The sequence below is a fragment of the Ipomoea triloba genome, chromosome 1, assembly GCF_003576645.1.
Source record: "Ipomoea triloba cultivar NCNSP0323 chromosome 1, ASM357664v1".
Classification (NCBI taxonomy): Eukaryota; Viridiplantae; Streptophyta; class Magnoliopsida; order Solanales; family Convolvulaceae; genus Ipomoea; species Ipomoea triloba.
The window spans coordinates 17,561,734-17,576,580 of NC_044916.1; the positions used below are offsets into that span (position 1 = coordinate 17,561,734).

Sequence of the window (14,847 nt, forward strand, 5' to 3'; positions counted from 1 at the left end):
CCCCCCCCCCCCCCCAAAAAAAAAAAAAACAAACAACAACATCAACAAAAATTTTATTACTCTGTTATCCTTTTCCAAACTTTTTTCCTAATACTGTAAAAATGAAATTACTTCATAAAACTCGATTTCAACATATGAATATTGGTAAATTGGATAAGCAAATAAAATTGGGGTATATATCGCCACCTTTTAATAATGATAAAATCAAAATTCAAACTTCAAATACCACATCAAAAAGTACAGATTAGAGACCTTAAGATCTTGCAACTGCTTTAGCAGGACAGAATTGTCATCTTTGGCATCTTGAAGTTCAATTAGGCGGTCATCTGCCAACACCTATAACATATGAAACATATCATATTTAAAGAAACACTCACACAGGCAAAGACACAGAAGCAAGCAATAAAAGCCAATGTCACAGCACCTGTGTCTCCTCAATAGAATCCTTTAGTTCCTGAACATCCATTGTCCTCACTGTATATTCTGGTGACACGCTCCAATTTACCGAACCCAAAACCGGTTGCTCTCGTACTGATGCTGCCTCTTTCTGCATTTTTCAAATTAATAAGCTTTCTTCTACTTTCTTCAAGTTCTGCCATGCTTTCTCCTAGCTCAACTTAGGATGAAAGCCCAAACATTAAGTACCAGTTAGAGAACCAGTAGACATGAAGCCTAATATTTTTCTCTGTGTGCATGCCTTTCAAGTTTCAAGTGATCAAGGGATCTTCATTCCAAATCAATTAACTTCAAAATTTTCAATTCATTTTTGTAACTAAAATTATTCAGGTCGGTGCAGATCTCGCACGCTGCATAAATGCCCAACCCAAAAACTGTATCACCAACAGCAAGATTGTTATAGCATAGTAGTAATCATAATGCACCAATGCACATACCTACTGTAATTTTGGTGTCAACGCACCGTGGTTGAGTTTGTGTTATTGGATGAGGGGAAATAATAGGTTTTTGCAGTAGTTGTAAGGTCCTTGGACACCAGCGTACCATGCTGACGTGGTACCGAGGGGCCGTGAACATGCTACTACTAAACACTAGCAAGGTAGCTATATTATTGATGATAGCACTCCTATTCTGTTATTGCCTTATTCTGAATCTTGACCCGTTGGTACTCTTGATCAGTGAGAAGGTCTGGTTATGCGATCGCAGTCATATCGCCCCACTCGTGAAGACACGTTGTGCATGTACTCATTTGCCTCGACGAGTAGGATGTTGTGCATGAAGCGCTTGCGTAGGTTGTTTAGTTGCTGACGATTTCCTCTCTGTAACCCACACTGCCAAGTGCGAGCGGTCTGTCCTGTGAATGATTCCATATGCCGCATCGCGAAAATAGCCGAATCAGCGTTAGGAGTTGCATCTCTCCACGACATTTGCATCCTTTTCGGACGCAAGTTCCTGGCGTGGATGGCTCGTGCCCACTGTCGCTTGCTTTCCACGTACTCCGAAAGCATGTCAAGCTGCAAACCAAGTTTAAACCATCAAATAGCACCGCCCCGCCCCACATTTGAACACATACATCATTTTTGCTTATATGTGATTACAGAACAAAAGTTGTAGACATATTCATAGACAGTAAACGCAAAGAACATACCAGATCCACGGGGGCGTCGTGGTATTTTTTATCGTTGGGCACCTGTTTTGAGTCGTAATCGATGATGTCGAACTTGTATTGGTTGAAATTTACACTCATGACATAGTAATGTCCATCTTGTATTATTGGAAATAAGTACTGTCGAGGCAAAGGTTAGTGTGAGTTGTTACGATAGTTTAAAAGGTTCCGTTATTGATTTCGTAGGTCTGGAATGCCGTAAAGAGTGTTACCATATCTAAAGTCGCAGTTCCCACGTGGTCGGAGGCCCGTAAATCAGCATCTAGCCTCGCTTTAAATAATTCGATTCTCTCGTCCCTGGTGCCTATAGTGTTCACCACGGTCCCTACCTGCAAAATCAAGGATAGATTTTAGGTGTACATGAACCCCCGTATACAAGAGTGTTCAAAATAAGAAACATACAGTAGTGGTCGTGGATGCAAACAGGCGAGAAGGGGTCCCCCATCCCCTTGATTTTTCCCTCGCATTTAAAACAGTGGACCACGCATCTACCACAGCCGTGGTGACGTTGACTCCCTCCTTCAATGTCATAAAGTCTGACCAGGTGGCGGTTTGTGCGTTATGGAGGAACAGGACCTCATCGCTATTAACGCAAACACGGTTATGTCACTTACGGTGGGTATTCCAAGGAATAGCAGCTCAGAGTCGCGGAAATCACTTACCAGTTGGTGTTTGGGCAGTTGAATACCCACATCCATACCATGTAAATTGGTGGTATCGGAACCGTTGGATAACCCCTGACCGGACTGAAGAGAAGGCGGAACGGTTTAGCCTCCTGGTTGAGCGGTCGCTTTCCTTTGCGATCTGCTGCTACGGCGGGCACCGGTGGCTGTGGGGATTCCTGATTTTTCGGTAGCAAGTCCTCCAATTGCATACCGCGGTTAGCACCCTGAATGATCATTTTGACAATAAGGTTAGCCGGTGACTGAGAAGAACGTGTTGGTGATCAGAAACTCACATGCGGGGCTGGTGTTACAGGACCCTGATGGTTCGGCGGGGNCAATTAACTTCAAAATTTTCAATTCATTTTTGTAACTAAAATTATTCAGGTCGGTGCAGATCTCGCACGCTGCATAAATGCCCAACCCAAAAACTGTATCACCAACAGCAAGATTGTTATAGCATAGTAGTAATCATAATGCACCAATGCACATACCTACTGTAATTTTGGTGTCAACGCACCGTGGTTGAGTTTGTGTTATTGGATGAGGGGAAATAATAGGTTTTTGCAGTAGTTGTAAGGTCCTTGGACACCAGCGTACCATGCTGACGTGGTACCGAGGGGCCGTGAACATGCTACTACTAAACACTAGCAAGGTAGCTATATTATTGATGATAGCACTCCTATTCTGTTATTGCCTTATTCTGAATCTTGACCCGTTGGTACTCTTGATCAGTGAGAAGGTCTGGTTATGCGATCGCAGTCATATCGCCCCACTCGTGAAGACACGTTGTGCATGTACTCATTTGCCTCGACGAGTAGGATGTTGTGCATGAAGCGCTTGCGTAGGTTGTTTAGTTGCTGACGATTTCCTCTCTGTAACCCACACTGCCAAGTGCGAGCGGTCTGTCCTGTGAATGATTCCATATGCCGCATCGCGAAAATAGCCGAATCAGCGTTAGGAGTTGCATCTCTCCACGACATTTGCATCCTTTTCGGACGCAAGTTCCTGGCGTGGATGGCTCGTGCCCACTGTCGCTTGCTTTCCACGTACTCCGAAAGCATGTCAAGCTGCAAACCAAGTTTAAACCATCAAATAGCACCGCCCCGCCCCACATTTGAACACATACATCATTTTTGCTTATATGTGATTACAGAACAAAAGTTGTAGACATATTCATAGACAGTAAACGCAAAGAACATACCAGATCCACGGGGGCGTCGTGGTATTTTTTATCGTTGGGCACCTGTTTTGAGTCGTAATCGATGATGTCGAACTTGTATTGGTTGAAATTTACACTCATGACATAGTAATGTCCATCTTGTATTATTGGAAATAAGTACTGTCGAGGCAAAGGTTAGTGTGAGTTGTTACGATAGTTTAAAAGGTTCCGTTATTGATTTCGTAGGTCTGGAATGCCGTAAAGAGTGTTACCATATCTAAAGTCGCAGTTCCCACGTGGTCGGAGGCCCGTAAATCAGCATCTAGCCTCGCTTTAAATAATTCGATTCTCTCGTCCCTGGTGCCTATAGTGTTCACCACGGTCCCTACCTGCAAAATCAAGGATAGATTTTAGGTGTACATGAACCCCCGTATACAAGAGTGTTCAAAATAAGAAACATACAGTAGTGGTCGTGGATGCAAACAGGCGAGAAGGGGTCCCCCATCCCCTTGATTTTTCCCTCGCATTTAAAACAGTGGACCACGCATCTACCACAGCCGTGGTGACGTTGACTCCCTCCTTCAATGTCATAAAGTCTGACCAGGTGGCGGTTTGTGCGTTATGGAGGAACAGGACCTCATCGCTATTAACGCAAACACGGTTATGTCACTTACGGTGGGTATTCCAAGGAATAGCAGCTCAGAGTCGCGGAAATCACTTACCAGTTGGTGTTTGGGCAGTTGAATACCCACATCCATACCATGTAAATTGGTGGTATCGGAACCGTTGGATAACCCCTGACCGGACTGAAGAGAAGGCGGAACGGTTTAGCCTCCTGGTTGAGCGGTCGCTTTCCTTTGCGATCTGCTGCTACGGCGGGCACCGGTGGCTGTGGGGATTCCTGATTTTTCGGTAGCAAGTCCTCCAATTGCATACCGCGGTTAGCACCCTGAATGATCATTTTGACAATAAGGTTAGCCGGTGACTGAGAAGAACGTGTTGGTGATCAGAAACTCACATGCGGGGCTGGTGTTACAGGACCCTGATGGTTCGGCGGGTGGTCGTCATTTCCTTGCGTGGGGTCGTCTTGCGTGAATCCCAAACTAAAGCTGGGCATGTCGCTAACCGGCGGGTGGTCGTCCTTTCCTTGTGCGGGGTCGTCTTGCGTGAATCCCAGACTAAAGCTGGGCATGTCGCTAACCGGCGGGTGGTTGTCCTTTCCTTGTGCGGGGTCGTCTTGCGTGAATCCCAGACTGAAGCTGGGCATGTCGCTAATCGTGGTAGCCCGCAGCGCTGCCATTTCGGCGCGCTCCAATGCCTTGATGTTCTCCGAGTTTTGCCAGAATGCTTCTTCCTGATCCATTTTAGTGTGGCCCGGCGTTTGCGGCTCCTGAGCACCGGAACAGTGTGTGGCATTCGGCTCGTTCTGAGCTACCCCTATCAGAAGATTGGATGCCTCGGCCAGCCTCTTGAAATTGTGGTCACCATAAGCTTGGTTGGGGTTTTGGCGCACCATATCAGCCACTTGTGTCGCGACTAAAACTAGATCATCGGTTTTGGATTCGAAGAGCTGTGCAAATCCCTACAAAACAAATGAGAACCAGCTAGCAAATGTTAGTGGTTTGCACGTACTAGCACCGTGCACTAGTTGTATTAAAAACGCATGCACCAATGTAGGGTTAAAGTAGTTGATGTGCATACCTGTGGTGTTCCAAGAGTAGGTCCCGGCTGCAATGTGCCCGGCTCGGTGTTGAGTCGTATTGGTTGGCCAGTCAATGATGCTTCAACCGAAGGAGCATGGAAGTCAGTTGGATGCGGCGGATCATCTAGCATGCCTTGCCCAAACCCTTGTGCAGTAATCTCTCGTGCCTCCCGTGCTTTGAGTAACTCCGTAGTCCACCCATTTAACGTGGGGATTGATCTGGGCACGTCACGTCCTCCTACCACGACCCTATCTGCATACAGGAGCTACACCACACCAAATTAAACGCATATAATAGTAGGAGGCACACACATATATCCGTGTATAACAGTATGACTCACAATTAAGAATAGTAGTGGTCCCATGAATTTGCGAGTTCTATCTTGGGTCCAATGTCCATGTGCGACAACCAAAGAGCGAAGGAGATACCCACACCAGTCCAAGTCTGTAATCCGGTCCACATCGCGGAACATATGGACGGTCTTTTGATTGGCATAGCCATTTGAAACACTGGCAATCAGGGTGGAGACAACAACGACACTTAAATGCTGCCTAAACCACTCCCCCCCACCTTTGAGCTCTAATATCTGCGTGACTAACGCCTTGACTGTGATTTTTCCTTTCCGGTGTTTGATTTCCTCCCTCCATGCACGTAGTTCTGGCGAAACATGTGGCCCGTCACGTTCCGAAATTGGCAACGGCCCATTGGGTAAGCCCAACACCCTTGCTACGTCCTGGGTCGTGATGCTCATGTAGCTCCCATTGCATAGCTTGAGGGCCATCATATCTGGGTCAAAGTTACCCACCAACCACTCGCCGAGCTGTAGTGGGAGGTCCGCTACCTGCAACCCCAGGAGGCCCCCCATGCCAATACTGATAACATCTTCCCGCTGACATTGCGTTAGTGAGGAAACAACACGTACGAGTTGCTTCGGTCCACCGCGCGTCGTGAAAGTAGGAATACGTGGAGCAGTGTGGAATTCGTCATCAGTGTCGCCCTCGTCTTCGGTTAAAACCACCGGTTGAAATGGGTTTTGGTCTGTTTGGAACCAAGGAACACAATCGGTTAGGCTTCTAAAGTGAAAAACAGCCAAACAAACAAGAAGAATTCAAACAGCAAGACAGTTTAGCATTGTTTCCCTTTTTCTTAAAAAAGTTTTTTTTTTTAAAAAAAAGGATGCAACTTGCTTGCTGAATTATTGCAGAAAAACCAACAGCTTTAGATTCATCAAACAAAAGAAGAGTTAACATTTGAAGATCCGAGGTCGTAACGCATTATTAATATAATTAATTTACTTCTTCCCTCTCCTCTACTCTATATATGTATATTTATATATAATGGCAGCCACCAACATGGTTTCTACAGTAGTCAAAAATTGAAAAGAGATATAAAATTAATTAATGAGTATGTGTACGTACTGATGGAATTAATCAAAGATCTAATTAATTAGCCTAACTTGTATATATGTTCAGCTAACTATAAAAAGAAATGATTACATTTATGCAGCAGCATGAAAGGAGGCATAGGATGCATGGTGCTGAATTTTTCAATACAAATAGATAATGGACAACACCCTTCTTTAAAAAATTAAAGTTTAAAAAAAACTACACCCTCCCTGCTCATTACATTAGAACCACATATTAGCAGTATGATGCACTACAATGGGCAGTACTGTAGTTCATTGCTAATATTGAGCATACCCCACCCTCCCTACAGATGCATTTACCCACCCTAGAAAATACCACCTGTAGTGCACTAAATTAGAGCTAATTATCTGTTAACTAATATCTGAATTGATTATTATTGATTCCCCATCAATTTACTCAAATGCAAGCTCCCCCTTTTAACATATATAACATTAAATCATACTATATAATCCGTCCATATAGTCTTACCCAGAATAACTCCTAGCTATACTCTTATTTTAAGCCTAAAATATCAAAATGAGAAGATATCAATCTTAAGAACAACAACAGAAAAGAACCCAAAAAAAAAAAAAAAACATAACAGTAAACAGTCCATAAATAGCATAAACACCCCAGCATGGCAGCCCCCCTTTTAACAGATATAACAATGAACTACTCCATATATGTATATATATAATGGCAACCACCGACATGGTTTCTACAGTAGTCAAAAATTGAAAAGAGATATAAAATTAATTAACCCCAATGGCAGACCCCCTTTTAACATATATAACAAGAACAATTAGTGGTTCATCAGCTACTACCCCCATAGTATTAGTTCACAGCTACTGACCACATAGTATTAGTTTTAGTTATAAACATTGAATAACTATATTGCAATTTTTGAACTGGTGATACTACCCCACCTTCCAGAACAGAGGACACCAGCAGAACCGACACCCCCCTCATACCAAAATCCCCGCAAAACCCCAGCAGAATCACACCTAGACATATAAAGTAGAGGAATGGCACTTACCACGGTTCGCCCCCCTATGTGCCGCCCGCCGCCTGGCTGATACCCTAGACCCCACTCCGGCCGGTTGCTGGTCGTACCCTTCGCAGACCACCGAAATCGGGGTGCGGCGGAAAGTCCGCCGCTTGAATGACCAAGCATGCGCGGAGTAGCCAGCCGCACCGGCCGACCCCGAGGCCGCCGACGGAATCGCCCTACCGGACACCCACCTCTTCGAACGCCGACCACCATTCGACCTAGCCATGACTCGATAGCAGCGTGCAAGCCGGATCACCGCCACAGATGGGAACCAATTATCACGTGCAAAAAGGGCAAAAAATTTAAAAAAAAAAAAAAAAAAANTATATATATATATATATATATATATATATATATCGAGAATGCACTTGAAGTCTCAAACCGTCGCATGTCCCTCACGCTTCCCAACTAGAAACCCAAGAGCCGTGCATCAGCCTGTTAGCCAAGCCAGCAACCACCCAAAGCTTCTCCAAACTACAAAGTTCTATTTCCAAAAAAAAAAAAAGAAGAAAAAGTTCAAAAATCTCAAAAGAAAAAAGCAAATTAGCAATCCACATTTGCAAAACATTTAAACAACCTGCAGATCAGACTTGACAATCGCTTGGGTTTTGTCTGCTTCACCTAATGGCAAATTCACATAGCTAACGTTCGGACTTCACCTAATGTTGGATTCGCAGGGCCAGCGCCGGGGCTTCTGCTTCGCCTAATCACCAGACAAGTGGAAAACTAAACATTTAAATAAGGTGTTCTCATTCTCTGATCTGCAAATCTGCAATTCCCATATAATTGACTAAATAGCCTCTAATTATATATTTATGATTTATCAAAATTCTTTGCAAATGTGCAATTGCTTTGTGCAAAATAGACTAATTGCCTTATAATAACCTCTAATGATCTATTTATCTAAATTCTCAGCAGAATTGTAATTTAATTCCATTATTCAAACTATGTTTAGGAATTCTAATTGTCTTTTAATTCTATTTAGGATTCCTATTTACAATGAAATTGTAAATTTATTTTCTTTGAAGAATGATTTTATTTTATAAGTTTTGTAATGCGTTTATTCGTTTATATATGAAGGGATTGAAAACACTTGTTTATCGATCATGCAGAATAAGAATCTATGGTGTCTAAGTGTAAGTGTTGAAGCGCTCACGTGTTTTTGTTTTGTTTTTTTTTTTTTTAAAGACCAGGCCTAAAAAAATTATCTAAAAGCAAAAAAATAATAATAATAAAAATAAATTGAGCATTTAGTATACTATCAAAGAAGAACTATAAAAATTTTTAAATTTTATTTTAAGTTAGTTGATATTCTCATATATTGAATTTAAAATTTAGTTATAAAAATTTATGTTAACTTTTATATATAGTATAGTCATAGGGCCTCTTTTTTTTTTTTTTTTTTTCACTTGCCCCGGGCCTATAAAACGATAGGACCGGCCCTGTATATATATATATATATATGCGTGTGTGTGTGTTACGTTGTTGTTGTTTGTTTGGTTATTGTTTGTGACCGAACACAGATTATTTCTTGTTCACGAACGAATTGTGATCATAAACATTTGCACGTGTGTAGTTATTAAGCGTTCATGAACGTGTTTGCAAACATTAATGAACATGTTCGTGAACTTGTTCATTAACGAACAAGTTCTTGAACGTGTTCGTTAACATTAATGAACATATTCGTGACCATGTTCGTGAACGTTAACAAACACTAATGAATGCTTAGCAAACGAACACGAACAAGATTTTTATAAACGTTAACAAATAATGAATACGAATACGAACATTCTAAAAATCCTAACAAACGAACACGAATAACCTCATATGTTAGGTTTGTTAACCGCCCAACCTTGTTACTACAAATATAAATAAACTAAATGATAGGTGGAAAGATGAGTGATAATGAATAAAATAGTGATGGCTGTAATGTCATTATATGAATATAATCATTCATTATAAATTTAGGGAAAATATCAAATAGACCCTCAAATTTTACCTAAAAGTACAATTAAGTCTTTGAACATTCAAAAAGTTCTATTAAACACACAAATTTACCATTTTGGTATATTTAAATTCATATGACCGGTTTTTCTAGGTGAACAATCGGTCATAATTTTTCCGACCAAGAGCCGGAGACCGGAATGTTTATCCCCAACCAACGATCGTTTTCTCCAACGGAGAAGACGACTGCACTGTTTGTCTCCAATGGAGAAGACGTCTTCTCCAATGGAGAAGATGAACAGTGATGTCGTCTTCTTTGTTGGAGAAGACGAACTAGTGTGTTCGTCTTCACGAGTGGAGATGACGAACAGTACTGTTCTCCAGTGGAGAAGACGAACAGTGCGGTTGTCTTCTCCAACGGAGAAGACGATCTTTGGTTGGGATGAACATTCCGGTCGCCGGCCGCCGGAATGTTGATCGGAAAAATTATGACAGATTGTTCACCTAAACCAACAGATCATATGGGTTTAAAATGCAACAAAATGACAAGTTTATGTGATTAACTGAACTTTTTAAATGTTCCAAGATTTAATTGTATTTTTGGGTAAAGTTTGAATTGAGAGCCTAGTTGATATTTTTTCTAAATTTGAGGGTGAACCATCAAATCCTTAAGTAAATTTATGATTTTCATGCACCGTTGTCACCTCAAAGCCTCTATTAATTAATTAGTTTATAGTACCGTTGATCTCTAAATTAAGAGTTAAAATCAAACTCCAAATTCTATTGAAAACATTTATACTTCCCCCGTTCATACCACTAGAGTCTGATTTTGACTATTATAAGGTTGAGACTTCTAGACATTAAAACTTTACCTGCAAATAAATTTGATGGCCAACCAATGGATTTGGTAATAGAGGACTAAATCTAGCAAATTCTCATTAGTTGAATCCTGAATATGGTTAAATTTGAAGTCAATCAAGAACCAAACATAGATCGAAAAAGAATTTTTTTTCACGGTTAACTCAACGAGTTTGGTGTCATTTTTGCTATTGATCTACAACTGTTGGTCTCACGTTTAATTCTGTTACATGTTTTGCAAGTAAATAAATCTTACGAGAAAACATGTCCATTCAAAGCCAAAAGAGAGCAACATGGGTGAAAGCATTTTTTTCTTTCCCACTAATGAAGCTAATCATCTTACCATCCAAGTTAGAATAAATCACATCCATCGATCTCACATGTCAATTTCATATAAAATCAACCGTCACTAGCATAGGATAGTTGGTCTTAATTAATAATTAAGAAAGTTGTCATTTTATTCAATTTGATAGGAATTTTTATTCATAATGAAGGCTGTCCATACTATTGAATCAACCATCCATACATTGAGTACAGTAGTAGAACGATATGATGATTTCCGAACCGGGTTTACAATTCCATTTATTGATAGTCGTCGAACCAGGCCGGTTTAAGGAAACATAGCTTGGTAGACCTCCACTTTTCTTCCATTCAGGGGCTGCACTGGCCTTGCATTGTTCTTGCTTCCATTGTCCAATGGACGTTTCAGAGCTGCAACTTGAGCCTTTGAAATTGTCCCAATCTGAACTCCATATTTTTCATTACAAAAGAACAAAAATCCCATCAATTAATCCTATATGTGGTCCTCCGAGTATAGTGGTTTTGCCACGTTTAGTCTTGAAATTCCAAATTGACCACCAGTGGTCTTTTTCGATTTTCAAATTGTTACCATCCGTGAACTTGTTCATTAACCATCAATAGTCCTTCGACTATCAAATTTTAACCCATCGTTGTCCTTCTAGGAGGACCACATCTGGTTATATTATAAAAGTTGAAGGACCAAGGATGATTAAGTTGGACTACTGTTGGTAACGATTTAAAAGTCAAAGGACCAAGGATTGACCAATTTGAAAGTTTAGTACTAAACGTGACAAAACCTATATTCAGAGGACTCCATGGGACATTAACTCAAAATAATTAATTATGAAAACTTAAAAATATAAAACAAAAATGATTAGTCTCAGGCTCTCAGCTCGTACCTTTCCTATGATTATCCATGTAATACCTTCCGTGCATGGGGGATTGGTTAGAGAGCCTGGATAAGTGTAATATCTCCTGGTGGTAGTTAGATTTCTTAGTTCTTGAATATTTAAATTTACCAATGGAATTTCTGGTGGGGTTTGATTCGGTGGCCTCATTGGTAACTGACCTAGTTGTTGTTGTATCTGCTCCAATTACATCAATTAATTAATACACAAATCTCAGCTCATTAAAAAAATTAATATGTAATCTTAAATATTGAGTTTTATTCATAGTCTTAAAAAATTTCAACGAACCTTAGTAACAATGGGATCAGATTGGCCAGATTGCAATAGAACTGATACCACAGCCCTGCTACTATCAGCAGCGCTGTGGACCATGTGAAGCTCAGCCGTAAACCTGCAGCAATCACACAAGTATATTATGTAAACTAACATTATTATATTGCACGTACAAAATATGTTATGTCATCACCGAGTGAGTGAGAGTACACATTTATTATTTTATTATATGGAAGCTAGAGAACTTACTGAATCCCGTCAATTCGGTGGTCAGAAGGAGTATGCCAATGGATTTCACTTAAGGCATAAGTTTTACCACGAAAGACCAAGGTTCCTGCATCCCCACGAAATAATATCTGCAACGTAACACTCACTTTTATCAGCTTATAGAAATAAAAAATGGTTTGGCAGAGGCCGATAAATGATCAAGTCCATCAATTGGTGACTAGGAGATTGTTAGGCAAAAAAGGTGAAAAGTCAAATCTAACACCCCCTCTCAAAAATTATGTGATGGCGGTTGATAAGAAAAGTTGTGCCTTCACTATTAAACTTTTGAAGTGATAAGCGTGTGTTCCTAACAAGTGTTATCGGAGTTTGAGTCCTAGCAAAAGCAAAATCTGTGCAATTAAGATTGACAAGTGTTGGAAGGGAGATTGTTGGGTAGAGATTGGTAAAGAACCAAGTCCATCAATTTGTGATTAGAAGATTATTGGGCCAAAGCCGGTGATTGAAAAGGTCAAGCACCTTCCTCTCGAAAATGTGATGGCTGTCTAAGAAAATAAAATTAGGTCTTCGCTACTAATTATAACTTTTGGCACAATGATAAAAGCTTGTTCGATCCTAACAAAAACAATCAATTCAAAAAAACAATCAATTAAAAAAGCAAAATAGAAAAAAAAGGAATGGATTTAACCTCAACTTTGAAGCCATAGTTAATCAAAGTAGCATTGACGGAATCACGAAACTGTATATTCAAAGCATTCAAACTGCGGTTAAGCACTGTGTCTCTGTTAACGATATTGATTGGGGATTGGGCTGTTCCGTTAGAGCACTTTGCGTAGCTCGGGCTTAAACTTCCCCAGAACTGAGGGCCCGTTGAGCCCGAATAACTAAAATACGCCGGGTATGCATCCTCTACATAGGCGGCTCTGGTATTGAGCATGCATAGAGCTGCAACCACAAATACCATTGCCATTATCTTTTTTATTGCCATCTTAGCTTCCCTGTTAAATATATATATATTTCCCTCTTTCTATTCTGCATGTTTGCAATGCACTTCTCACCACGTATATATAGCACAACATACCGCCTACCAATAAATGTTTTGACAAATTAAAGTTGGTACAATGTATATTAGTATTTAGATTTGACTTTTGGTAAAAAAAAAATAATAATAATAATAACGCAATTTTTTTTCTAATTTTTAGATATAAATAAAATAGACATGCACTAGTAATAAAAGATGAGCTAGCTAGGTAATAAAAGATGAGCTAGCTAGGTAAGATGCTAAGTTATGCCTCAAATGTAGGAAAGGTTAAATGGTTGAATCTTATTGTTTTCCTTGAAATTTTACACTTTTTTTTTTTTTTACTTTTTAAAAAAGTATTAATTGTAACATTTTCATTTTATTCTTTAGAAATAGTCTTTTTCATGTGTCATGCACAAAAATAAATGCCCAATAATAATACTCAATATTAAAATTTTAGTTTATATTGAAATATTTTTAAAAAAATTATATTATATTAAAAGTGTAGTTGAACATAGTTATTGTATTTTTTTATTTTTTTTTGAAAAGGAAGGATTCAATGTTATTAACTAAAATAATATGAGAAATACACCTAGGAGAGATGGAGCCCCACTCCTTCAAACCAGCATATGAACCTGATGCCTTTGCTAACATATGAGCAACAACCTAATTCGCAGATCAATTAACATGACAAACTAACACATTCCCAATAGAGGAAATATGCTCTTAACATGTTTCCTAACTAAGCATGTATAAGAATAATTAACTAAGCTTTATGGAAGTCTGATCAAAAGTTGAGGTTGTCCAACTCTAAAATTGTGTTAATAAAGTAAATATTTTTTATATGGTAAATAATTAAATATAATTATGATAACATTTAATATATACTAAAGGAAGTTTAACGGTGTAAGATAATTTTGTCCAATAAAAATGATAATGCAAAATTTGTAGTGCAATATATAACTCAATAAGTATAAAAATACATACATAAATCATGAGTATGTAATAACATTGGTTCACTCTTATAATTTTTTAAATTTAGATTTTGGATATTTATATTATTGTATAAAAATAATAATAATAATAATAATGTAAACCATTTTTTATAAATTTAATATTTATATTTTAAGAAATAACTAACTAATCCTTATTAATTAAAATTTAAATGAAATAATTTTTTATTATATTACTCCAATATATAATGTCTACATATCTTATTATTATCATTTGAGAATATAAGAAAATATATGGTATTGGATGCATGTGCAACGTAATAATAATTGAAAAGAGATAACGAAAGTTATAACGTTATGAGATAATTTTGTCTAATAAATTGTATAGTACAACTCTTGTACCACAATATATGCAAACATTTGTTTTAGTGACAATTATAATCAACCTCTCATATATTATTTTGCATTCATATACTTTGAATTACCGATTTAAATAAACAAATTCAATATTCAATTAAATATGCATGAACATCTCTTATATAATCTTGTATTGATATAATTTGAAGTATTTATTTAAAAAATAAACATTGGGCATTATCTTATTTGCACAATGCACTTGAAAAACTAGTTAATTAATAAACATTGTAAAATGTACTTGGTCGTAAGTTGAATATTAGAATTATTTTCGTATGGGCTATGTATTTAGAGAGCTAGATTTAGAGCTAATTGTAGTTACATGACCAATCTATATGCTATTTAT

At 38.8% G+C, this 14,847-nt stretch overlaps 1 protein-coding gene across 1 annotated transcript; it reads right to left on the minus strand.

Annotated features, from left to right (window-relative positions):
- Positions 1–10,836: 10,836 nt before the first annotated feature.
- On the minus strand, positions 10,837–13,135 carry LOC115999083 (alpha carbonic anhydrase 1, chloroplastic-like). The gene is made up of 5 exons (XM_031238845.1): positions 12,802–13,135; positions 12,138–12,244; positions 11,904–12,006; positions 11,607–11,792; positions 10,837–11,149 (listed from the first exon to the last, which is right to left on the minus strand). The coding sequence occupies exons 1-5, from the start codon at positions 13,099–13,101 to the stop codon at positions 11,018–11,020; spliced, it is 828 nt and encodes a 275-aa protein (XP_031094705.1). The 5' UTR covers positions 13,102–13,135; the 3' UTR covers positions 10,837–11,017.
- Between the last annotated feature and the right edge of the window lie 1,712 nt (positions 13,136–14,847).